This window comes from Eleutherodactylus coqui, chromosome 4, assembly GCF_035609145.1.
Source record: "Eleutherodactylus coqui strain aEleCoq1 chromosome 4, aEleCoq1.hap1, whole genome shotgun sequence".
Taxonomy (NCBI): domain Eukaryota; kingdom Metazoa; phylum Chordata; class Amphibia; order Anura; family Eleutherodactylidae; genus Eleutherodactylus; species Eleutherodactylus coqui.
In genome coordinates, this window is record NC_089840.1 from 107216650 (window position 1) to 107244638 (window position 27989).

The 27989-nt window shown below is 43.2% G+C and overlaps 1 protein-coding gene across 1 annotated transcript; it reads right to left on the reverse strand.

The window, feature by feature from the left end:
• Positions 1-296: 296 nt before the first annotated feature.
• OTC (ornithine transcarbamylase) lies at positions 297-27989 on the reverse strand. The gene is made up of 10 exons (XM_066598649.1): positions 27854-27989; positions 19164-19293; positions 18260-18341; positions 15367-15454; positions 13517-13670; positions 9888-10010; positions 8162-8215; positions 6117-6266; positions 4468-4605; positions 297-1545 (listed from the first exon to the last, which is right to left on the reverse strand). The coding sequence occupies exons 1-10, from the start codon at positions 27925-27927 to the stop codon at positions 1486-1488; spliced, it is 1053 nt and encodes a 350-aa protein (XP_066454746.1). The 5' UTR covers positions 27928-27989; the 3' UTR covers positions 297-1485.

The window sequence follows — 27989 nt, forward strand, 5'->3', positions numbered from 1 at the left end:
ACACGGGCGTAAAAAGTACACGTGCAATACACAGAGACCAGCATCTATTTCAGTGGGTTTGTTCACATTTCTGTATTTTGCGCTCGCATTTCGGTTTTGCAAGAAAAAAAACGCAGCATTCTCTACTTTTCTGCACATTTGCACACCAAAAGTCCCCATAGAAGTCAATGGTGGGTGTGCAAATGCGCGCACAATACACAAGGAGATACGTGATACACTGCGTAATTCCTTAGAGCAGGAATACATTTGGAAGTCATTAGTCATTTCAAGCAGTTAATCTTGTTTGCCATGCGTAAATGAACATACCCAGCAGGTGGAAAAAGTACAGTAAAATATGCCAATACGTGTAGGAAAAAAACTGCTTGTTTTGCAAAAACGCAGCGCCAATGTGCGTACAAATGCGCATACGCTCGAGTGAAGGAGCCCTTATATGTGGATTTTGATTCAGATTTGCAATGCAATTGCTTTGCAATGGGCGTAATCCACAGCAATTCTGTTGTAAACCTGCATCCAAAAATACCCCCCATATGAAGGCGCCATTACAGTAATAGTGCTCATGAACCTGTAGTGGCCCAATACAACGGGGCCCCTCCTGAATGGTGTGTATGCTCAGTATTGTGTTGTCAGTGTCTTTCATGTTGCAAGAATGGTGTGCATTGCATAGCTTCAGCACTGAAAGAGTTAAGTGTCTGGTAGGTGGATGATTGTCTGGTTTTGTATCTTTTTGCCCTGTCACATGATGCTGTTTGATATATGTGTAATGGCATGGACAAGAGAGTCTGTTCTGAGCCTGTTCTGGGTGCTGTTCTAGTCCTGCCAGAGAGAGGAGTCCAAGGCATCTATCTGTGGGTACCTTCAACCCACAGAATGGAGGAGGTCGAGAGGATGGCCTAGTGAATGAGTTTTCCCTGTCACACCACTTGTCAAGAAGCTGATGAAATTACTTCTGTTATCTGAAGTTAAGTAAAACGACCAGTCGTCCCTACGTTTCTGGAGGCTGTATCTTAACTAGTACCCGTGTGTGTGTGGATTTACTCCATCATCCAGGGATCCCACGCTGTGGAAGGAACGGTGGCGTCACAAGACAAAACAGAACTAAAGGTAATCCATTATGTGGGTTCCCATTTATTAACCTGTCCTCGGCCCTTGGACATGTCACAGGTTACCCTCCAGGTGGGAGACGGCAGAGCCACTGTGACTAGGAGCAAACTCTACCCCGTTGTCTCCTAGGCCATGGCCCGCTCCTCGGTCACTGCAGACCCCCAGCAATGTAAAATTCCAACACATTACATTGTGAGCAAATCTCATAAATTGTACTACAATGAGGCGTCCTACATAATGTTGGTCGTGTTATTGTCTGCCTATGGAAAGAAGAGTGTAGAACGACAATTATTAATTCACACTGGAGCTTTCCGTTGGGGCTCGTTCTTGGGAATCAGTCTATTGCTTCTCTACTATTGCCGTCCCGCTGAGATGTGTCAGGAATTAGAATGCAGTTGTTGGCATCTGTGGCGAGTAATCCGTCAGCAGTGAGACCATCACACCCTGAGGAGCAAAAGACGGGAGTTACTGGAAAATACAGGGATTAGGTGGAGAAGAGATTAAACCATCCATGACAGACACTCATGAAGCTCTACAAGAATGTGCCGTATGTTATCTCTATGAGCCGCATACCAGATAGTCAGTATAGACTGCAGACATCCTAGCACCGAGTGGCAGAACAAGGACTACCGAGATGGTTTTCATGACCTGGTGTGCATTATGTATTATGGTGTGACTATGCTGCTCAATGGCAGAGGAGATGGGAGCAATATCAATACCAAGGGCGGATGAAGACGGCCGTAGGTCCGCTGGTACAGATCATAGTTGCGCCTGAATGACGGAAATTTCTTCCCCTTAGCTTGCTGTTCAAACTCCAGGCCATAGCGCAGGAGTTGGAAGAAAGTCGCAGGAAGATAGGTGCCGCCCAATCTTTCCCGCAAGTAGTACCGTACTCACTACATGCGGGAAAGATAGTGCAGGTTCTGTCTTTTCTCAGCCATAGTATTAACAGATGAGAAAAGAGCTAGGGAAAACAAAACCACTGAAATGCTTTGAAACCAGTAGTTTTGTTTTGTCCTGTTATGCGGCATCATTATCCCGGCCGCACAAGGGGAGAAAATCACGTTTGAGTGAAACTGCTCTTACAAATCCTGATTTGTTGAACTACTGCAAGTATTTATGGTGGAGATTTTTATTTCTAGGTATCTCTAGCATGTGTTTTTCTTGGCGTTTTTATGTCCTATAGAAAAGCATATGGTAAAAACACCAGAAAAATGCCATATGTTTGATAACACGCCACTATCCCAAGAAATTCAAATAAAGCTTCTAAAACATCACCAACAAAAATGCATTTCACTATAGACTGTTTATTTCAATGGAAGCTAACTTTTGAGACAGCTTTTGCTAATCTATTAGCCTGTGGTAATTTTACTGCTTTACCCCTGTAAGTAATGTTTGAAGTTGCTGCCACTAGGGGTCTCCTTTCCAGCATCTCTGCAATCTACTTTCTGTTATTAGGTACAGGGCTTCCATAGTAACAAAGGCACAGGGTCATTTCCATAGCAACAAGAGGAGGTGCTATCTTCAAAAACAGCAGCACTTACAGGCTTCAGGCTGACAGATCTGCAGACACTGTAATAACAATTTCCACAGTCTCTGCTTCTCCTGCTGTTACAGCATGTAGGTGGGTGTCTCTGTGTGTTCACACATCAAAATGTTGATTTCAGTATATGAGTAGCTTAATGTCAGGTTTATGGTGGGGTGGAATACATTGAAACTCTCATGGAATTTTATTAGTCCTTGTTCGGTGTCGTCTTCTGACAAAAGGAACATCCCTGCAATGTAAGGAGCTGTAAGACCTGCTGACTTGTACTGATCGCGGACAGGATACATAACCCCAACATACAGCAGGACTATAAGATCCGGGGGACATTCACATCTTCCACATCTGATGTTGTGTACCTGATCCTGTGCACTAAATGTCCTGTTGGGGGGCTTTATGTTCGAGAAACAGGAAAAAAACTGAACAAGAGGATGAGATCGCATCACCATACGATTAAAGAAAGTAAGACAGAATTACCTGTGGCCGAGCACTTTTCTAAGGTGTTGTATGACTGTATATTTTTATATATATATTTATGACTACTTCTAACCCGCATGTGTTTATATAACAAATACATATAATATGTTTTGTCCTTTTTTTCTTCTACTCTTCCACCTTCTACTTCCTACTCTGCCTTCTAATGTGTATTTTATTGCTTGTATGTTTTAAACACCAGCTGAACTAATGAAGGGGATATCCCAGAAATGCGTTTTCATAAGCTGATCATTTACTTTATTAAATAAAAGCAGTTTTCCACACCTCTGGTCACTTCCTACTTGCTTTAACCTAGAGTATTGCGCCTTCTCCACTGCCAGTTTTTAGTCCTATTCTCAAGCACTTTTCTAGTCACTAATGCAATATAGAACACATGAAAGTCACCATATTAAAAGGCAATTTCAAATCACAAAGCCATAAAAGAATTTGGGACTATAAATGTATAACAACTTTTGACACTTTCAAAAGAGGCTTAAATTCTTAAAAAGCATTCATGCATGACTGGGAAGAATGAGAAATTTATAGGAGAGATAACACACAGGCAGAGATAACAATGGTGACCCCCTAACACTAATTCAGGGACCATAAAACCTTCACATCTTTATCAGTGGACTATTTATTTATTTCTCTACTCATCCTGGTGTGGTATTCTTTCAAGTGCAAATTAATCACATTCATGTCTGCGCCTTGTCATAAGTATGTGTGTATATATATATATATATATATATATATATATATATATATATATATATCTATATATATATATATAGATATATATATATATATATATATATATATATATATATATATATATATATATATATATATATATATACACATGCCTCTTCGGATCTATTTCATTATGCCTGAGGAAGAATCCTGAGAGGTTGGAAAGCTCGCTATAACATCATGTATTTTTGTTAGCTATTAAAGGGTATCATATCTACAAGACCACGTGGTTTCTCTTGCTAGGAACAATAACAGTTTGCTCTACTGGCTAACATGGTACCAAACCTTTTTCATTATATCGTAAGGTGGTTTTACATCTGCAGCAGGGGTTCCAGTTTCCTGCTCCATTCGGCTAGCAGGAAAGGGGAATCCCCCGGCCGAATGGGTCTGTCTTATGATGGAACCAAGCAGCACTGATCGGACCACATTGACTATAATGGGGTCCATTTGTTTTTCGCTCAGCTGTCTGCTATTTTGTGCCCAATCTGCGACAGAACCTCCAACTGGAGGCCCCAGAGCAGATGTGCAACCAGCCTTAAACTTTGAAAATACATTGGTTTATTTTCCTTGTAATGTTTATTGCTATAATTTTATCATACCATAATTGTCCATTTCCTGTTTTCTGCTTCTTGGAAAACAAGTGATTTAGGAGAATAGAAAACCTCATCATCAACTTCTTCTGGCTTTCTCGGTAAACAGTGGAGGAATGTCCAGTTTGATGCTGCCAGTTTTGCTGTCTATATATTAAAATAGAATATAAAAGGAAGAAAATACAGGTAACTTTATTCTATAGTTGCATTATAGTAGTGTCCCATTGTGCCCCAAAAGGTAATTATACTACCATAAGGTATTAATGCTCTTCATAAGGTAAGTGCCATGGCTTGTCAGTCGCGACAGTGTCATTGCATGGTGGCCACAACACAGGGTCTGACCTGTCACCCTGTTACTATGCATGGCAAGGGTTAATACAGAGATTGCTAGCTGCTCTACCAATCAGCAGTTGTGGAGAGCTTTATATTCCTACCATGCTCTCTTCCCCTTGCTGTTGATTTCAGTTCACTAGAGGAGACGATGGAGCTTGTGAGATCCTCTATCCTGGGTGATAGTTCCCATTACAGATAAGTACTGCTTTATCCTTTGTGTTGCTTTTGGTTACCTTTGTTGTTTGCGTTGAGTTTGCGTGACTCCTCACTATCCTGTTTGGTAGGGACAGGTTCTTTCCATCTACCTGGAGTGGTGCACACTCTCCCGCATTGCGTGGTGTTTTATACTTGGGTGCAGTGTGAACATCATCCTGCGTTCGTGCTGTGGCAAGCTATGCCCAACAGACGTGATAGTAAGGACGGGTTCACATGACTGTATTGGAATTGCTTGTTACACGGGCTTTGTACACCCATGTGATATGTGGTAGAGGTTATGTAGACAAAGCAGACTAACAGCTCACTAAGAGATCAGATTACATGCTGCCCATAGAAGTCTATGGGGAGATGGAGTGAAAGAGAAGTGTGCTACTGCAGCTAATAAGTATTTTACTTTCTCACAGCTACTGGAATCACTTATCTTCAATGTGCTGCCGCTGATTCTCTGTATATGAAATAGTCATATGGGATGTCTCTGACATCTCTATCTGTACAGTGTATGGGAGACGTCATGTAAGCTACTTTTCACCCACCAGCTCAGGAACAAATGTGATTTAGAAATGGAGCCTGTAGCGTGGAAAACTGCTAACAAATGCAGAATACAAAACTTAAATTTGGGAGACAGGGCAGACTAGCAGCTCACTGACAGACCAGATTACATGCTGCCCATAGAAGTCTATGGGGAGATGAAGCTGAATGAGAGTGAAGCAGAGAGACACATAAACGTGCTCCTGCAGCTAATAGTAAGTATTTTAGTGTCTCACAGCTACTGGAATCGCTTATCTACAATGTTTTCTGTGCTTTTCTGTATGTAAAAGACAGTAATATTGGATGTCTCTCCTCTTCTCCATATTAACAAAAGCAGGATACAAGTAATATAATGCTTAAAAAAAATAGTACTACCCATCGTGTACACTGCTAATTCTGACAAGTTAAATAAGTCTGTTGCTGTTATGTATGCAAAGTAAAGTGTACTGCAAAGGGTGGCAAGACTCACTAATTAACCGGTATGGAGGAGTGAGAAAAGTACTGCCAAAAACTCTTCTTTCCTCCGCAGAATTACATTCATATGTTGTGTTGTAGAAATCCGAACATCATCCATTATGTACCTGCATTGTGATCTGGTAACCTTTGAAATCCTGCAGACGCTTTTTCTTCTCCTCTTCCTGCCCCATGCTAACCCACGTGTCTGTAACCAACACATTGGCTCCGTTGGCAGCTTCCAGCGGATCATTTGTCATAAGCAGTTTGGTTCCAGACTAAAAGACAGGGAGACGTGCAGATCAGACGGCTTTCCATGTATTACTGAGCAGTGCTGAAATCAAGGATTATCATGACTGCTAATTAACACAAGTCCTGGAGGATGTATGATGAATGAGTACCTTGTAGCAAAGTCATGAAGTGGACTTCATGTAGAAATGTTAATGCATGTAGTAGTCCCATTCTAGTCTGCGCCACTACATTTTGTCCTTGCTGTTAGCATCCCATAAAGCTACCCATACATATGAGATGAAAAGTTGCCCAAAATTGCTGATTTTGGTCATTTTCTGTGACGTTTCTTTGAAGAAACCCTACAATCAGTCATGTGCGATGGCCTACACCAGATTATAGTCTGTCATCTGTGGTCCACGAGAAATAGAAGATCTGTATCACATGAGTGTAAGCATATTTGCACCGTGTTTTTGTGCGCTGGAAGTTGCACTTTTGCGTGCACTACTGCAGTTTTTAATGTACTTTTTGCGCAAGCAACATAAAACCTCCCAGCCACGGTCCAGTACATTGAAATGACTAGTTAGCCTAATTTATTTCATATGTTCTATTTGTGCAGGAAAATAGAACATGCTATGTATTTTTTTGCGTGATGGAATTGTGCACATAAAATATGCGCATACAAACAAACCCATTGAAATCAATGGGTTCTATTTACTGTGTATTGCGCACACAAATATTGTTTGCGTAAATACGATCGCGTGACACAGGCCTTAGGCCGACTTCATATGGGCAGATTAGCATTTAGATTTAGCAGATTAGCACGCACCTGTGTGCTGTGTATTTGTGAAATGAACAGTGCTTTTTAACGCACGAATTGGTGTAGGTTACTGTACTTTTAGCGCCCGCAACATATTTTCATTGGAGCGTGACAAACAGACAAACCAATTGAAATGGCTAATTAGTCTTAATGAGTTCCACATGTGGATTCCGCGGTGTTAAGCCTTATTCACAAAACCATATGCGTAAAATGCTGTGGGTGTCCCGCAGCGTTTTACCGGTCTGTGTGATACGGACTCTGCTCGCAGAGACCTGTATGGAGATCGTTGGTGTGCCAATACAAAGAAAAATTGAGCATGCGTTATTCCTTTTTGCGCAGACGAAATCCACGTGCAAAATACGAAAATGTGAATAATCCCATTGTAACCGATGGGTTCTACTCTCTGCAATTGCAAACGCAAACCGTGTGCGCACAAATACACCTGTGTGAAGCGAGCCTTAGTGCATGGCGTAATGGGCCATCTTCAGCCGATCACTCACCATTTTGCACATGCCCAATGTCTTTTTTTCTAAACATTGTCCCTGGTTGGCCGGTTTAGCCATGTTGTAAGTGTGATTGTTTGTACAAATATTCCAATGGATGATTGATCACTCGTGCTGTAGCGATCAAAGTTTTATGTGTATGGCAGCCTTAGGGCTTTTACAGATGACTGTGGGCGCAACTACGCTCCCCGACACTGAGTGTAGTTGCATCGGAACGAGGGGAATTTTTTCCCCTTCGACGGCTTTTCAAACTGCGCACCAAAGCACAGGAATTTGAAAATAGGGCAAGTCCTAGGGTTTTCTCAGGCGTACAATTAACGGCCGGGAAAAGACTTAGGCCTCCCTCACGCAGGCATTCGCAGAAACACTCCCATTCACATTAATGGGGCCTCGCAGACATGTGTTCGAACGCGGTGCTGGTCAGTACTTTCCCGCACCGCAATTTTCGTGCGCTGTCTGCTCTATATTTGTCTATTTAGCGCAACTCATCACCCATCACAATGATGGGCGAAAAACGAAAGTAAAATCCCTTGAAATTGCGGCGCTTTGCCACTTTCATGTGTGAGAGCGGCCTTGGATATAAATATTCCCAAATAAGATGTGTTAAAAAGAAATTCTTTACCTCTTTTGAAAGCTGTTTAGCAGCCGCAGTAACCGCGGTGTTTGGTTCGTACCCCTAAAAATAAAAAAATAACCATACGTTGATTCAGTGTGGATGATTAGTGTAGAATTACGGTAGTATGTTTACATCATATATCTGATTAATATCCTGTGATTGCAGAAATGCCCACCTAAGGGCCCTTTCACACGGCATATGCGTTTTTAGGTTTTCTCACCGGCGCGGTAAAATCGCATGAAAATACTTTTTTTCCGCCAGGGTAATTAGCGTTTTCTCACCAATTCACACGACCGTGAATGTGGTCATGATTTTAGCGAAAAAATACATTGCACCCCGGAATACCCTAGCTCGGCTTAAATACTCTGAATTGACTTCTAATGCCAACATAGGGGCACCGGTAAGCTTTTCGCAGCCTCCCCTTTCCTTTTCCCCTGCTCCCATAGGAGTCTATGGGACCCGCCGGCATACGTTGTCCAAAAGATAGTTTCAGAGCTTTCTTTTTGTCCAACGCATATATTCGTCGGCCTGTATTTTGGTTGCGTATGTTCTATTTTTCACCGTTCCACGCTTTTACGCGCCATATATTCTCACGTGTGAACGGATGCATTGGAAACCAATGCTGCATATCGGTATCGTATATACAGCTGGGTGTGAAAACATGGCGTACATGGCGCCTGTGTGAAAGAGCCCTTAGTCTAGTTTCACACGGGTGATTGTGATATCGCAAAATGGTGTCTTTGCTCCCGCGACTTTTCAGCGTCAGCTTTTTCTCGCAAAAACATTGCTGCCGCTTGTGATTTTCTTAAAAACCCATCTAATCGCACAAAAATGGCAAGTTCATGCGTTGCGATGCAATAAAAAGGAGGCTGCAATAAAAACACTCTGCGATTTAAAAAAAAATTTTTTACGCAACGTCACATGAGTGAAAATCACATGTGATGTTGTGACATGTGAAGGAAACCATTGAAAATGGTTTAATAATACTGCGTTTTCGCATTGTGCAAAAATTGTATAAAAAGTCCCACTTTGACTTGAAGGAATGCTGCCTTTCAATAGGTGGCACTGTAGAGGATTTATTCCATCTCCCTTATTTGCATATTACCCAGAGGAGCGTGTGTGGCCATTTGAGTCTCCTCACTTAGTTTATAGTATTGCTCTCCCTAAGGAGAAAAGAGTGTTTCTGACCACAGCACAAGGACACTCTGTCTGTGTGCAGTCCGATTTAATAAATCTCCACCAACGTGTCTTCTCTCTTAGGGCTCATTCACACAGGTGTATTTGCGCTGCATAGTATGAGAAACTTATGCGCGTTTTGTGCGATACAATGCTGCGAGGAAAAACATTTGCAGCATGTTTTATTTTTGGAGGAATCACTCGTTTCCTATGGTACCTTGGAAAAAAATTGCATTAGTACTCACATGCCGTGCGATGTGCATGTAAGTTCCATTTTTGATCTCCCATTGAAGTCTATGGGAAACACTTGCGATCCTTTCATGTGCGTGAAATACGCAAGTGAAGATCGCAATTTCATAGAAGCAATGTGATTTGATTCAACACATTGAATTTTCAGGAAAATCGCACATTAGCAAGCCCGATATCGGGAGGAGTTTCTTGGCCCCATATCGCGCTCCCCCGTGTGAATGAGCCCTTTGCTGTTAATAAATCTGCCAATTCTTGGACAGCGGCACTGTAGAGACAGCTAGGATTGCATTGAAGACATTACATTTACCTTCGGCGTTGCGATGTGAAGGTGCATTCCACATTTGGCGGCACTCAGCATGATTGAATGTAGGACATTATTCCCATCGCCAATCCAAGAAATCGTTAGTCCTTTGAGATAGCCGTAATGTTCCTGCGTAGAAGATCGTTAGCTTAATCACTTATCACTATGATTACTGACATGATGACTACCGAGGCTCCTTTTGTAATACTGTAGGTGGCAACGAGAGCTGCCAAGACGCTAATATATTCCAGACATGTAGGTGGTTCCATGGAGTTTAATATTCCCATGTAATCTGTTAGGTTCACCTTGTACTGCTCCATCGTTATCTCCTGTCGTCTGTTGGGGACCTGCTATCTTACATTTACCATAAATCCATTAGGGGGAGATCAGATGTGGCGGATTGCTTGGGGTGAATGATTCTCATTCAGTTTTGCATGATCTAGCGCTAAACTGAATGATAATCGTCTAGTATAAAAAGCTAGTCCTAAAGCTTGTGTAAAAGGAAAAGAGGTGAGGACTAGGAAACCGCAGATAATAGCGGCCTCACACAAGCGTAAGCGCAAAAACGCTTGCACAAGCGCAGTGCATTTGCACCATTTTGCGCACATATTTGCACGTTACTGTACTTTCTGCGCTTTCACCGCCCAATCGCATGGGTATTGAGGGCACATTTGCGCACCTCCCATAAACTCCTATGGGCTCTTTGGTGCACAAGAAAATAGAACACGTTGCATTTATTTTCGCAAGATTGTAATGCACGCACAAAAATGAATAATGAGGGTTAACTCATTGAAGTCAATGAGTTGTATTCTCTGCGTATTGTGCAAGCAAACATGCCTATGTGAGTCTTCCCTAAGGCTGGATTCACACGAACGTATATCGGCTCGGTTTTCACGCCGAGCCGATATACGTTGTCCTCATCTGCAAGGGGGGGGGGATGGAAGAGCCAGAGCAGGAACTGAGCTCCAGCCCCCTCTCTGCCTCCTCTCCGCCCCTCTGCACTATTTGCAATTAAAGGAGGCGGGGCATGGGCGGGGCTAAGTGGCACAAATTAGCCCCGCCCCAATCCAGCCTCTTCTCATTGCAAATAGTGCAGAGGGGTGGAGAGGAGGCAGAGAGGGGGCGGGAGCTCACATCCTGCTCCTGGCTCTTCCATCCCCCCCCTGCAGATGAGGACGACGTATATCGGCTCGGCGTGAAAACTGAGCCGATATACATTCGTGTGAATGTACCCTAAGGCTGTTTTCATACGGCTGAGTGTAATATCAGTCTGAGTAACTTGCACTCGTATATCCCTTGCGATTCTGGATGTAAGCATGATGTGTCTTTGCTTAAAAAATGCATTGCCTCGCATTTACGTACATGCGTAAAAAGATTGCAAGTGCTTCCAATAGATTTCAGCCGTAAAAATTGGTAACAATGACTGGGAATTATGAGCCAAAGGCTTCTTTCACACGAGCGTATATCGGCCGCGCTGCCATATGATCCATTAGTTTACAATGCATCAGTTCAGATGGGCGTATTCCCACGGCATAACAGCGCCCTGCCGGCCAAGATAACACATAGGAGCACATTTCGACCAGGCACTTTTACACGAGCCTGGCAAGATAGTTCAGGATTCAGGAACTATATTCTGGCCGGAATACAGGGGCGGCTCCTATAGACTTCTATGGGAGCTACCCGAGAAGGAAGGTGGGGGGGAGTTTAGCAGCATGTCTGCTAAACTCCCACCTCCTATCTCCTCCTCTCTGCCCCTCCCATTGCTGGCAGCCGACAAGAGCCGGAGAGAGGGCAGGAGCTGAGCACACTAGCTCCCGCGCCGTCCCGCCTCCTTCCCTTGCTAAGAGCCAGAGAGGGGCAGAAAGGGGGAGGCAGTTTTGCAGACCTAAACTTTCTCCCCTGTCTGATGGCATTCTGGACTTGGCGTACATGCGCCGGACTCGGACTGTCTTAACGAGTGTACAAACGGCAGATTTGTGCACCTGTTCACGTGATTTTTGGACACGCTGTGGCCGTGACACGGCTGACTGAAAGTCGCTACGCTTGTGTGAAAGAGCCCAAAGCCAGATAATTCCCAGTCATTGCTACATGGCTTGTTAAACAGGTCTGACATTGACTTGCAGGAATGCTGGCTTCCAATAGGTGGCGCTGTAGAAGCATTGTTCCATCTTACTATTTGCATATTTCCCAGAATGGATGGCCTTATAAGTCTCCTCACACCTGCTAGGTGCTCTCCCTGAGGAGAAACAATACCGAGATTTAAAGACCTCACACAAATAATCTTGCAGCACGACTGCAAGTGAAGAATCGCTCATGGAAATAACCACATTGAAATCAATGTGTTACTAAAACGATCCGTCCATATCGCTGTCAGACGGAACTCTCGTGTGAAACTCGCCTGTGTGAATGCCCCCTTAGGCCGGCTTCACACGAGCGTATTGGGTTGAGTATTTGGGTGCACAACTGCGGTTTTTAACGTACTTTTTGCGTATGCGAGTCGTACGCAATTGTACATGTTAAAAAACATGCACCTATGCTGCCATTGAAATAGCCAATTAGTTTAATGAGTTCAAGATGTGTTCTTTCCTCACACGAATGCACAGGAAAATAGGGCATGCTGCCTTTCTTCTTCCGTGAAATCAATGGGTTCTATTTTTGTGCGCAAACGTGTTTGTGTGACACAGACCATAGGGCTTATTCACAAGAGCGTATATCGGCCGGCGTTTTCACGGCTGGCCGATATACGCTACCATCTGAGCTGTCTCTCCCTTCCATCCCCTCGCAGGCTCTCTGCCTCTCTCCTCCCTGCCGGCTGTTTGCAATAGGACAGGGTGGGACGGGGCGGAGCTAAGCCACAGCCAGCAATGGGAAAAGGCAGGATGTGGGCGGAACTTAGCCCACCCCCTCCCATTGCAAATAGCCAGAGGGAAAGAGAGAGGCAGAGAGCAGCAGGGGGGAACAGCTCAGATGGTTGCGTATATCGGGTCGGCCAATATACGCTCATGTGAATAAGCCCTTAGTGAAGCGTCCAGGTAATCAGACATTAACCCAGCTGCGCTGTAATTTAGTTAGAATATAAGGCCGGCTTCACGTGAGCATGAGCGCTGCATACTTGTGGAGTGAATGTCGCTTTTTGGTGTGCACGTCCATGTATTTTACTGTACTTTTAACACATGCAAAAAAAAGCACCACTCATTCTAATGAGTTTAAGATGTGTTCTTTTTCCTGTGCAATCCCAATAATCCCCACCATAATAAACTACAAGGAAAAAATGAGAATCAGACATTTGGACGACTGTGCGGTCTGGAGACGGAGGAATATCTGCTGGGATGAATGTCTGACTTCCTCCAATTCATAAACATAATAAGCTGTAGAAGAGCACAATGCTTCTGGCTCCTGAGCAGCGATCTATAGGACGTGCGGGACCGATGTGCTTGCAGTGGTTATTAGTCACAGTATGGAATTGCTTAGCAACGGAGAGAACCGCGACGTAACTCCCACCGAGCGAGAGCCTGATTCTTATGCAGTCCACGCCGGTTGTACCAACTATTCCCAGGAATACCCAGGATTGGATGTCTCCGACCTGATGGGAAAGTTTTCGGTATTTATTTGTTGCAGCGGTCATTATAGCTCACCTGAATAGTAAGATAGTCCGCGAGGATCTGAATGGGATGATAGTCGTCAGACAGTCCGTTCACTATTGGAATGGATGCTTCTTTAGCCAACAGTTCCAGGTCTGACTGGTGGTAAACGCGAGCGAGAACCGCGTCTGTCATGCCGGATAAAACCCTAATGGAAGAAAAATATGCGAGAAAAACATAATTACTTATAATAATATGTATAATTAACGTAACTGTAGGTCTTCGTAGCTCTTCCACATGTACCAGAATTTGCCATAATGCGGGAAAATTGCGACAAAATCCATATGATTAAAGTACGAAATTTGATGCAAGATTGAAAATGGCTTAATTCAGCTGACAATTCCACATTAAGGCCCCCTGCACATGAGCGTACGGATATTTGCACGTGCGTATTTTACGTAAGTGCTGCGTATTTGCAAAATGGACAATACTTTTTTTGCTTAAGCGTATTTTTTTTGTATCCACAAGGCATTCACATTTACATGCGGCAAACAAAGACGCTCCTATTGAAATGGCTAATTAGTCTAATGAGTTCCAAATGTGTTTTTTTCTTGTGCAAATTCCCCAGTGTTTTATGCATCTCCTGTCATATTTTGTGTGCAGTTGTGCATCTCCATAGACTTCTGTGCTAACTTTGGGTACGCAAATGTATAGAAAAATAGAGCGTGCTGCATTTTTTTTTTTTGCGTCATCAAAATGCACAGAAAAATACAAGCATGGAGATCAATGGATTCTATTCTCTACTGCGCACAAATTTTACGCACGCTAATATGCCCGTGTGTGGAGGGCCTAAAGGTGCATTCACGCGGGCAAGTGTGATATTAGTCCGAGTTTTAGGCTGGATTCACACGAACGTATATCGGCTTGGTTTTCACACCGAGCCGATATACGTCGTCCACATCTGCAGGGGGGGGGGGGGGGTTGGAAGAGCCAGGAGCAGGAACTGAGCTCCCGCACCCTCTCTGCCCCTCTGCACTATTTGCAATGAAAGGAGGTGGGACTGGGGCGGGGCTAAATTTTGAGAATTAGCCCCACCCCTGTCCCGCCTTTCCCCATTGCAAATAGTGCAGAGGGGCAGAGAGGGGGCAGGAGCTCAGTTCCTGCTCCTGGCTCTTCCATCCTCCCCCCCCCCCCTGCAGATGAGGAGGACGTATATCGGCTCGGCGTGAAAACCAAGCCGATATACGTTCGTGTGAATCCAGCCTTCAATGGTAAAAATCGTATTACACTCGCATTTAAATCACATGTGATCAAAAAGCCTCGTTCACAATGCAAAAACATTGCTCTAAGGTGCGCAATTGTGCATACGTCTCTGTGAAGCCGGCTTTAATGACAGGGAAAATACTGCAGCTGCACAAAAGTATTACCTGCCAGTAACTCAAATGACTACATAGAGGGGTATTCTGAGCAAGGGAACCCCCGTCATGATGTCCATAAGTGACAACCCTCTTAACCAACCCCTATCTGACCACTGAATGGTATATAAGTCAGTATAATGGCGGAATAATTCTAGACCCTGAGGCGCTGAGCGTTCTCTGATTATAAAGTGCCGCCATGATTGATGGCGTCGTTATCCGCTATAATGAGCCTATATGTTTGTTGTGACTACAATGCTGCCTATAAGTAGTCATGGCCTTATTTATGCTACATAGGTTAATTAAGTATTAAATCTTGTATAGTAAGTAGAATTGCTTGGTAGTTATTTTATTACTCTGACATTTTTTTAATTGGAAGCCCAGCTGTACAGATAACCGTCCTGCTATGTAGGTTGGGTGAATACAAAACTGCATTTCTCTCTTTACAAACAGATAAATCTATGGGGGGACAGACAACATGAAAGAGACCTTGCTGTGTCCTTCAGGCTTTCATTGACTCCCAAATGAATATCCTGCGTGGTAAGAAAACAAGGATGTCCTCCAAGTAAAGCAAATCCTATAAGTATATTTTAGAAATATAAGGTTATTTGAAAACTGAAGAGGTACATAATAGTGTTACAGCTATGAGGCTTCTTATCTGAGAACTTCGGAAAACCTGAGGGAACATTGCATAATTGCTTCCATCCTGAGATGCTCTTACAGTGGAGTCAAAGACACAAGAATAAATAGCCAAAAACTCACCATAATAAAGCTTACTTAAAGGGAACCTGCCACCTATCTAAAGTTCCATAAATGAACCTATAGTGCTGTTTTTTTTTTTATCCTCACCCACTTCCTGGTGCCCGCTGCTGAAGTGCAAGCACCAACTTAAAATCTAGACTCCTACGCACTACTCTGCTAAACAAGTCTATGACAGAGCTCGTACACAGAGCTCTAGTAAGAGTTGGATCTCCAGCAGATGCTTTGACTTCAGCGGTGGGCACCACAGGAACCAGGAAGCCGGTGAAAATGGAAAATGCATCCCCCGACTCTCTGTTGCCTTACCTAACAGCAACATAAGTTAGTTTATGGTGCTTTAGGCAGGTGGCTGGTTCCCTTTAAAATAATAAAGCAAAAACATACAATATGTCATATACATATCATGAAATGAGATACAAACAGGCTAAACAAATAGTATATCAACAAGATGTGGAAAACCAATACAATATTATACTTAGCATCCATAATATCAAGTTCAATGGGGGAGGCCTTTGTCTTATTCCAACAACACCCAGAGTTCAAGAATAGCTTTTTCACATTGTGGACTCCACAAACGTTTGTTGTCTAAAGGCTGATTTAGACACAAGGATTTTCGCTCAAAAATCACTCAAAGCCGTCTTTTGAGTGATAATCTGCTTGTCTTCTGCATCCCCCGCTCGGAGTGCTCTGCTGTATAACAGCTGGGCGCTCCAAGCAGAGAACAGCTGGATGCAGAAGACAAGCAGCCCCACTTGTCTTCTGCATCCCCCGCTTGGAGCGCACAGTGATCACTCATCGTTTGAGCGACCACCTTGCGGCACACAACAATTATAGCTCAAAAGTTGCTCAAAAGATTTTTTGAGCGATAATCATTGTGTCTAAACTAGGCTTAAAGGGGTTGTCCCGCGGCAGCAAGTGGGGTTATACTCTTCTGTATGGCCATGTGTTTTGTTTGTTTTTTTTGTTGGGGGGGTGGGGAGGTATTTCACACTTCGCCTCAGGCAGCATAAAGGTTTGGGGAACCCCTGTTAAAAAACGATGATAAAATCAAACGATGATTGGCCTGCATAAACAGGCAATCATTCATCTATGAATGACTGAACATGTGAATAGAGCCAGCGGGTGTCCGGAGCCGATCTCCTGCTCCATTTCCATTCAATGAATGATTTTCGCCCCCGTGTGAAAGTGTAACAGCCCTCTGGGGTGTTTGGTGCTGCAGGTAGGGCTGCATATAGGGGGCCAACCTGGGAGTGTTACCACAGATGGAGTTATAGTTGTTAGCTCAACGGGAGTTGACTCCATTACAGTGGCTACGGTTTCCTCGGGAATCAGGGCCTTATTTGGCACCTCTGACACACCAGGAACAATCACCAGAAATAATCTCTATCACAAGGCTAAAGAAATGCTGCCAAAATCTTGCGCACATCACTTGTATAATCCAAAACTGTTGAACATATAAATTTTATTACAAATCTGGACTATTAGCACTTTCATTTGTGTAAGATATCCTCGAGATGAGTGGCACCAAACTATTAACAGTTGCAAACAAGAACGTAACAGTCCGTTCAGAATTGAACAGTCTCTGTAGTATTGTGTTAGGCACTTCGGTGGACTTAACGAATCCTGGGCTAATGCTGTTGCGCAATGAGGAAAGAATCGCTGACACAACGGCGGAGCATTAGCTGAAGAGATGGCCATTTTAGGAATTACATGTTGCTCGTTGAGCAATGTCACGAGCCTGGCACGGCCTACCTCAGGTCCCAAAGGTCAGATCGGCTCCGGGAACAGTAGACTGAGACAGTATCCAACTGCCTCGAGGGAAACTAACACACAACCTAACTCCACCAGTTACGCTGCACCAAGTCCTCTCTCCCCAAATTTGACCCCATTATCACAAGGATAATTCTGTAACCTTACCATCAGAGGTCCCCATTGTCCAGTAATACCATTGCATACTTTGGGGCAGTGCCATTACTCAATAGTTACTTGTGACCAATGTACATGACATCATAGTCGTGGCAAAGAAACAGTGGTAGAATGATTATATTACGTCTTTGGGAATTGCAGCCAGGAGGCCAAATTCAGAATATAAGTGATGTTAAAAGTTATTCCAATGGGTAAAAGTAGGGAATTGATTTTAAAGAAGGCCAGAGAACCTATTCAGAGAGTTTTCCAGGATTACAGTTTAGATGGCTTAAAATTAGGAGAGTTCAACTCCTTTGGTGAAAGTGTGACACTCGGCATTCTTCTGTCTGAGTAGCCATGATGTAGCCACTTCATTGTATATATTGCTCCATACACCTGCACACTACACATTAAGTGCTGGATATTACAGCTTTGTCCCATTCACATTAACCCATTTCACTCAACTGTCATGGCTATAGGGGTTGTTTAGATGCCCTTGGCCTTTTATGATCAAAGGCTAGATTGCTCTCACTCCACCTCTGGTTTGTAATCTGTAACTTTGGAAACAAGTCCATAGGAAATGTAGGTACCAAACGTTACACCATTATAGCAAGAATATTAGCAAATTTGCTCTTTTTGTTTCTTTCAGATGCAATAAACCGCTAACAATAGTTGTAAATGTTTGTTTAACTGTCTTCCTTTTAGAAGATCACATTACCTGTTTCGGTGGAAAGTCTAGTCCTGGTGCTCCGCTTCTCAAATATCATTGCAAGAGATTTACCTTGCAATAAAGGTAGATACTAAAAATAAAAAAACACAATCATTCACATATCCTTCAGAACCGCGTTCGGAATTCTGTCTCAGAGTTCTGTCCGGATGGCCAAAAAAATGGCATCCAGGGGGAACCCTGGACAACTCCATAGGCTGCTATCAATAAAGAACAATCTTTGGCCTCTGTTTTAGCAGTTTGGGGGGACATAATAATGTAATTGACTAATATATAGTATATAATGCATAGTATAACAATAGTACAGAGAGTTTATATCTGAAATCACCTGGTCTGCTGACTTTATCGACATACAAACATGTGAGCTAGAACTCCTTTAATATTTCGACACCTTCATGTATTACCTAATTGTAAACTGATATCTCTTGGTTTATATTCTAGTTGTTCCATGTCATTCTCTGGGTTAATGACCTTGACTGCACCTCTTATCTTCAAAATAGTGTATACACGGTAAAAGGCTACAAAATACATGCAAAATACATTGGAATGTGTATTAAATTTACTTACTAATAAAATTACTAGATAGTTATCAAGCTTTCAAGGCAACACTATACTAGCACAGCTATAAAGGAAAATAATTAGTATTTTACTATATAGTGCTGTGTTAAATTGATTAATTTTTTGAGTCCACAGAATGGCGCAGTGTGCGCCATGAAACTGACCGTAGGGGCTTATTTTTGGACAATTAGAGTCAGAAAGAGTGAAATGGAAGCCAGTTGGTCTGTATACCTTTTAATACTTATTCAATGTTACAACACATGGTTGATGTTTAATAGAATAGATAAAATGTGACATGGCAGAACCAAATGTAACACCTCCATGATTCAATTCTCACCTCTCTTTTTTGTTTTATTCTCTGTTTCAGATCTGCTGAGACCCACAGAAGATGCCTTATTTCTTCGGCATTGTAGTCTTTCAACGTTAACAGATCACGACCTTTTAATTGTAGCTTGCTATGAGAAGACCTGTCACGAAGAGCATTTAGTGGTTAAAAAGAAGTACGTATGTGTTTTCACTGAATTTTGTGCAGTGGATTTCTGTTATGCCTATACGGTATACACTATGCTGACAGAAGTATGGGGGCACACATAGAAAGTGATTGGCTGCTTTTGACCTCATTGACTGTAGTAATCCTTCTTTCACCAAATTCCAATAGATGTGTGGAAGGATATACCTCTATTCCTCAAGGAGAGCTTCAGGTAGTAGTGCAGGGCTATGGATATGTTGGGTGTGCATGGATGCGGCATTCTAGTTAATCCGAAAGATGTTTGATGGAATTGAGATTCAGACTTTGGGCTGGCCAAGGAAGTTTCCAGATGTTCTGCTCCTTAAACCATACCTCAATACTGCGTGCTGCATGACATGGTGTTCAGTCATGGTGATAGAGACACGGAGCTGTAGTAATGGATTGCCACAGGGTAGGTAATGCCACATTGTCCAGAATGCCTTTGTACCTATTGATACTGATGGTGGACTTCACTATAACCAATGGCCCTGGTCCTTCCCAGCAGAAACACCCCCACACTATAACAATAGCTCCTCCAAATGTCATTGTTGGGATGATGCAAGCACGTAGAAACCACCTTTCAGGCAACCGACACACCCAAATGCGGCCATCCTATTGGAAAATGTGTATTATGATTCAGTTTTCCACAACACTTGCTTCAATACATTAAGGCCCGATGTCCACAGGCAAATTTGATTTGTGGAATGCACATGGGACACCCGCGCGGGAGATCTGCAAATCAAGCCGTCCATAGATATCCATGGGCTTCTACAAGTGGATTAAAACATTCAGATTTGATCGCAGCATGCTCCATTTTTTAATGGATCCCGCACTGACAGCTTCCATTGAAGTCAATGAAAGCCGTCCGATCCGCAGGAAAGCAGGAGAGCCGTGAGGACTATGCGCAGTAGAGCGAACTTGGAAGTGGAGGGATCTGCGCGGACGCCACTGCTGGGGAACTACCAGTAAGCAGGGCTCACTGGCTGCAGGCAGTGCTCAATTCTGTGCAAGATTCCCTGCATGGAATCTGTGCATGCCGTGGACATGAGGCCTTACAGTCCAAGAACAACATTCCAAGCACCATTGAGCATTCACTACTGTGATGTTGGGCTTGTGTGCAACTACTCGTCCCTGGTAACCCTTCCCATGCAGTTCCCTGTGGATGGTTCTGGTGCTAATAGATGTTCAAATGGCCTGTGAGACCTCTTAAGTGAGTTTTTCGGCAGACAATGTGTGTGATGCCTTCACAGCTTGTACAAGGCTTTGTTGTCCATGTTCTGTCAGTTCAGGAGGTCTCCCTGAACATGGCTGCACTGCACACACCAGATGGTTTGCATTTCTGAAAACATTGCCAACAGTGGAATTTGGAGGGTCCAATTGAGCTGCGATGTCCTGTACTGATTGGTTGCTCAGGTGATATCCCACCACTGAACCCCGTTGTCAATCCTACGCCTTGTGACATTTTGAAGACTTCTGTACTGGGATATGCCTATGTGATACTCTGCTTAATACCTATTGCTCACACATCCCATTTGCATATTCCCTTCACCTGACAGCACAGGATTGGGAGGTTGGCAATACTTTTGTCATCATAGGGTATTTCTGCCACTGACATTTATTGTAAGAAAAAACAAGATATAACTCACTGTACTGGGTATTGTGTATCCACATATAAAGCGTAATATCCAGCCCACCAGACACTGATGACAAAATTGACCCCATAGTTTCCTATATAGAATAGTAATATTATCATTGTCCTCTCTTGCCCTGTTGTTTTACAATGTGAGAAATCCCTCAAACCCAGAATGGACATGTCCCGATGCTGACAGTGTTTGGCAAGCAGCTGATATTTGCTACAGTTACTATAGGTGTAAGATAAAGATAAAGCAGCATTGCACATCCAGTGTTGACACAGTGTGACATTGTGTTGACTTACATGGCACATGACAAATGGGGCTATTTCAGTTTGACATGGGAGAATCAAGTTTGGAAAAAACAAGCAGGTCCTAATCTATTCTGGTAACTACGGGGGAATATTTATGAAGACTCACGTTTCAAACGTCGGTTTTCATATTATCCCCACTGGTGCATCATGCGCCAAATATGTGAAGAGACGTACTCTAGGCGTATCTCTGGTGGTCCCTATACCTACACAGAAATCTACACCTGCTCGGAGCTGTAGCAGATTTCTAGTATAAGGGTTCCCTCAAACTACCGTATTTGTGCATGTAAAATATATTTGCGCAATTGGGCTCATTGACATTGATGGCTGTGTTCTTAGAAACACGTTTGGTATGTGCATTTAGTGCATGCGGAAAAAATAGGACTTGTTCTATTTTGCTGTGCATTTACATACCAAGGGCCCATAGAAGTCTATGGGAGGTGTGCAATTATGCACCCAATATATGTGCAAATGTGCAATATGCTGCGGAATTCAGCGTAAAAAAGAACACATCTGGACCTCGTTAGGCTAAATGGCTTTTAAATCACAGCGGAGAAAGGTGTCAAGCACAAGTGAATAGGCACTGCGTGTTCAAAAAGTACAATGAAATACGCCGATATGTACGTAAATCTGCCTCATCAGACCTCATTCACTGTTCAAATTCATTGCGCTGAACTTGCGCAATTGTGCATATGGTTGTCTGAAGCCGCCCTAAATCTATTTGAGGGTAAATGGTGCATGATATGCATGCACGCTGTGAGCTCCCTGGCTGCGGTGGATTCCTTCTTTTTCCATGGTTCTACATTTTTTGCATGCGAGTGCGTGCTAAGGGCTCCTTCACACAGGCATATTTGCACACGTTTTGCGCACGCAAAACACTGAATATTTTCATTCATTTAATTGGGTTCATTTACGTTCCCTTTTTTCATGCGTGCAAAAAACTAGAACATGCTGTATTTTGTGCGCATTTGTTCACCAAAGGGCCCCACTGAAGTCCATAGGGGGGGGGGGGTGCACAAATATGCTCACGCAATATGCAACGGTATGCGCAAAATAAAACGCAGTGGGATCTCAGTAGACTAAATAGCCTTTTAAATCATGACACGGCTGTATCCCACAACCATGTGGACCGGCCATGAGTGCAAATAAAAGTGCAGTAAAGTGAACAATACATTTCCTTCCTCCCACTGGAAGTATTGCGCAGTAGGTCATGATACCTAAACTCTCCGCACATACACTGCCTACATTGATGGTCATATGCCCATCCTCACTAAGCTAGTAGGATACTATATATACTGTATACCGTATCTGTGTACATCCATGTACATGTTTGTTATGTATGATTTTAAGGATCCACACAGGCATATTATCTTTTACTCCACACAGTAAAAATAACCCCATTTAGTGCACCACAAAGTAGTAGTGTCACCTTTTGTATCCCACAAAGTACTAGTGCCTACAGACAGTAATAGTGTTGCAGTTAATGTTGCAGACTGATTCACACTCCTTTCTCAGTTCCACAGACTGCTCTCCATGTCCCATCTGTCTTGCAGACTGCTCCCCATGACCCCTGTTCCACAGACTGCTCTCCTGTAAGATGGCTGATCCCCTCCTACAAGTGAGCGGGCGAGCTCTGACCTCATGCAGGGACTCTTGCTGGGGAAAGAGACCAGCCTGCCATGCCCCAGAAGAACAAGCACAAAATTGGAGATGCCTGTCAGAGTGGTCATTACACCCAGACTATGGGAGTATGTCCCATTCGGGACTCTAATAACACTACAGTATGGCTCCAGTAGTCTACATAATGCCTTGCGGGGTTATCATGGGGTTAATGCAATATGTACACAGTAATGCGTTATGTTTATGGCAGTTAATATGATTTTAACAGCACAGCATGTGACACAGCAGGTAAAATGTAGAGTCGTATGTATAATGGAAATTCAGCCGCCAATATTGTGATGTGACGACCTCTGTTGGAAGTATCGTCTATGACGTGTCGTGCAGTCTGTGTGAGAGGACGCTGCTCCAACAGGTCATGTGAGGTCAGGGCCTATGGCTAAAGATGATGTATGTAGTGGTTATGCCACAGACAAGAGAAGTTGCAAAAGATGCTGATAGTTATGTGAAAAGACAGGTGTCTTGCTGCTGCCAACATGAAGAGATATGCTGAAGATGTATATGTTGGCGAGAGACACCAGTTGCAGGGATGTATATTTAGTATCACAGAGGATATTAGAGTACTGTTGCTTTAAGAGTGTTTATGCCAAATTATGAAAGGGGTTGTCCCGCGCCGAAACGGGTTTTTTTTTTTTTCAACCCCCCCCCCGGTCGGCGCGAGACAACCCCGATGCAGGGAGGTAAAGAAAGCTTACCGGAGCGCTTACCTGAATCCCCGCGCTCCGGTGACTTCAATACTTACCGCTGAAGATGGCCGCCGGGATCCTCTGTCTTCGTGGACCGCAGCTCTTCTGTGCGGTCCATTGCCGATTCCAGCCTCCTGATTGGCTGGAATCGGCACGTGACGGGGCGGAGCTACACGGAGCCGGCATCCTGCACGAAAGGCTCCATAGAAGACTGCAGAAGACCCGGACTGCGCAAGCGCGGCTAATTTGGCCATCGGAGGGCGAAAATTAGTCGGCACCATGGGAACGAGGACGCCAGCAACGGAGCAGGTAAGTATAAAACTTTTTATAACTTCTGTATGGCTCATAATTAATGCACAATGTATATTACAAAGTGCATTATTATGGCCATACAGAAGTGTATAGACCCACTTGCTGCCGCGGGACAACCCCTTTAAGTAACGTTAAAGTATATTGAATTTTCCTATGGAGTGTAAATATGCTTATTCGGTTGTTGTTCAGTAAAGCTATTTTTGAAAAAAACATGCCACCTCTGCCTCAGTCTGTAATCACCGTACTATCATGCAATCTGTAACATGTACCACCAGCCCGTTGCACTCACTCCACACAGACTGTCCTCCATACCCCCTCTCTCACATAGACTGGTCCCCATGACCACTTCTTCTACAAAGACTGCTCCCCATGACCACTTCTTCTACAAAGACTGATCTCCATTACCACTTCTACAAAGACTGCTCTCCATGACCACTTCTCCCACTAAGACTGCTCCATGTGATTCCTCCTACAGATTGCTCCCACATCCATACATTCTGCTCCCAGTTTCTTCCTACCTTCTATGGTCCATAGCGGGAAGTTCACTGCTGATGGTGCAACTTTCTGTTTCCTCTCTGAAATGATCCTAATAATGAGTGCAAGGAGGAGAGATCGTGTGCATCTTCCATATGACTGCACAGTTCTCTTTATGTTCAGGGAGAGGACTTCCTCAGTGCTCTGCCCAACCACTAAAGGGGAGGAGCTTCTAGGTTGGGCAGTTCTAATCATCTACTGGGGGACCTAGATATCCCTAAAACTAAATAAAATGATAGGGGAGAGAAATTGTCATTAATCCATGTTTTCCTACATTTATATATGTGGTTGATACTTAAGCAGTTTTCCTGCTTCATTCGGGAGCAGGAAAGGGAAATCCCCTGGCCAAACGGCTCCGTCTTAGGACGAAACGGAACAGCGCCCAACGACCCTCATTGACCTTGGTTTCCGCTTAGCTACCCGGCATTTTACCAGAAGAAAAAGCACTGGTTCTTCTGGTACTTTGTACCGAATCTGCAATGAAACCTCCAAATGGAGGTTCCAGCAGACATGTGAATCAACCTTGAGATAACTCAAAAATAGTTACTACACGGAAGTTTTATCAGCACATTTTAAAACTTGGTTCTATGTTCTGTTTATAAATCTAGATTGTAGAATCCTCACTGAATTGTAGCTACACAGTGTGGTAGGGAATAGGAAAAAAACTAGAAATAAAAAAAGCCAATATGAGTACTAAGTAAGTAAGTCCCCTACCTGCTCCCATACTTGCCTACCACCATCATAATTCAGAGTATAATGTTATCAAGACATCTATGATCCAACTCCTAGAAGTGGTCTTTTTTTATTATGATCATTTTTAAGGACCAAGATGTTATTACAGTTTAAACATGAAACCTATACAAACAAAAACAAGCCGTTTGTCCCCAATATTCTTACCCCCTATGAGAGGCAGTCATGAATAACTATTAATTGCCTAATATCATAACATACAGTTTACTCCAAATAGAGGAAAATAATGCCACACAGATGGAAGTAAATAGTAAAAAGTAACTAAAAACTCTTCTTGTATGTTTATGGTTTTCATGTATGTAGAATTGACATTAAAGATTGAGCATTCATACTACTCTGACCATAGTTACTTCTTTTTTGTTCTCCCCTTTACTTATTAGCCAATCTTCCTATAAGAGCATGAGATAACTGTCATCTTATATTGACCAAAACTCGAATAAGTAAAATAGGTCTATCAATCCTATGGTCCCATATGGCCTCAAACTTCAGCTTTGGTATACTCACCTTTCCAATAAAATGATCCTATTCCTCCTAGCTATAAACTCTTGGACAATAGGAGGGTTAGTTTGAATCCAACAGGCTGCTATCGGTTTCTGAACTTGGTATTATAATCTCTGAATTCCCACAGAAATATACTTATCTAACTCCGTCTCACCAAGAATATCCAAGATACAGAACTTGGATCCTGCATAGGTGTCTATAACATATACAGTACTCTTCTCCAAAATATACCCAACTCTCTACACCCGAATGATATATGAAGAAGATCTGTATCCTGTATACCACATCTTGGATATGTGGAATCTACCCTGAAGGCTTAAACAGATGGGCATGACTTCGTCCTGTTATGCGGTTGTGATAGTGGGACGAAACAAAACCATTTCAATGGCTTCTTTTTCAATAGCTGTATTCTCGCCCCTTAGTAGTACAGGTGAGAAAAGATAGGGCAGGACCTATTTTCCAGCTGTTTTTTTCAAGTTCGCGCAGAATAGTGCGGAGTTTGAATTCCCCCCCCCAAAAAAACACCGGTTCATGTGCAACTACGCTCCGTAGCTGCAAGCATACTTGCGCATATGCCTGTGTGAAGAAGCCCTAACTCCAATTTTATATAATAAAAAAGGAATTTTGTATAGTATGTGGAAAAGAAACAATTGGAAAACTGCTACTGTATGGGGGTTAATTCTAGTACATCATTCCATTGCTCAACTTCAATTGGCTCTACGTGTCTCTTCTACTTAACCTTGACACTCATAGGAAAGGATATTCGCTACGTCAGTTCCCTGCAAGGCAATCCGACTATATCTGGGGAGTTTCTGGAAAAACAAGCCAATGATTCAATAGCTATTCCAAAAAGGAAGGGCATAGAGGACATTCTTGCCTTGTTTCACTTCCCAGCACAATGCGCTCAGGTAAATGACCATCAGTCCGTATGTTCACGACAATGGGCAGAAGCCTATTTTCTGCTGGTTAGTCCACCACCATCTTCTTTTCACTTGCATTTGATGGCAAACCAGTCCATCTTCCCAATGTGAGTGACAGTAACGCCTTTGTTTTTCTATCACTTTACTGTTGTTTGCACCTAGTAGTGCTGAAGTTTAGCAAACATCATTGCTAACAAAAAATGTAATAGGTTGTCTAAAACGTTCCCCAATCATTCAGATGATCTCTTAAAGGGGTTTTGTCAGAAAAAAAAATCAATACTTACCTATTCCTCTCCAGGCAGTCTTCTTACAGCATCTTCTCGTCGACGATCTTCTCCTAGCTCCTCCTGCCCCCCCGGGTCACGTCATCACAAGCCAGCCAGATCCTCTTCTTCCTGTTTTGGAGCATTCATCCTCAGCATTCTCCTTCCGGCAGGTCAGTGTACTGGGCTATTACTGAGACTGCGCATGTGTGTTGTCTCGCTGTGAGTGTTCATATACTATTGTCGTAAGACAGTGCACATGCACATTCTCAGCAATAGCGCAGCATAGGAGTCAGCATTCCCTGCTAGGCAGTGAACGCTATGTCACTAGTGACTGGGTACACTGACCTGCAGGAAGGAGATTGCCGAGAATGGACGTAACGTCCCAGGAAGAAGACGAATCGGCTGGCTGGAGGTGACATGACCGTGACCTGGGGGACTACAGGAGCCAGGAGAAGATCAGAGAGCAGTAAGAAGTCTGACGAGGGAGGAATAGGTAAGTATTGATTTTTTTGCTTAATAACAGAACCTCTTTAGGGAAGACTGTTGTAAAAAATTGGATTCATCATAATTTACTTCTGACTCCATTAATTTTTTTTTTTTAATTCTTGCTTTATTAACATCCCATATATGTTTAATTCATCAAACAGGGGTCAATAGAACTGGATGGACATATGTCTTTTTTGGCCTTACATACTATATTACTATGACAAGCAAGGAAGGGGGTGACAACACAAAAGCCCCATACTTCATTATGGCCAAGATGGTCATCTGCTCCTAATGGTTTGAGACACCATCATCCTATGTCACACAGTTATCTATAATCTAGATTACAAACTATTGAAATACACTGATTTATTTTAATCAAATAGATTGTATGAACAAGGAATAAAACCTCTCCACTACAAATATCACGGAGAACATTGTAGCTTACTGTAGATGACGAATGAAGGACCTGTTGCTTTGTCCCCAGGCAGAGCTGAGCATTGTCCTCAAATGGTATAGCATGTTGTTTTACCTCCAGGATGCCCCATCGAATACCTGATTGTTGGTAATGCGGACGTGTGGAG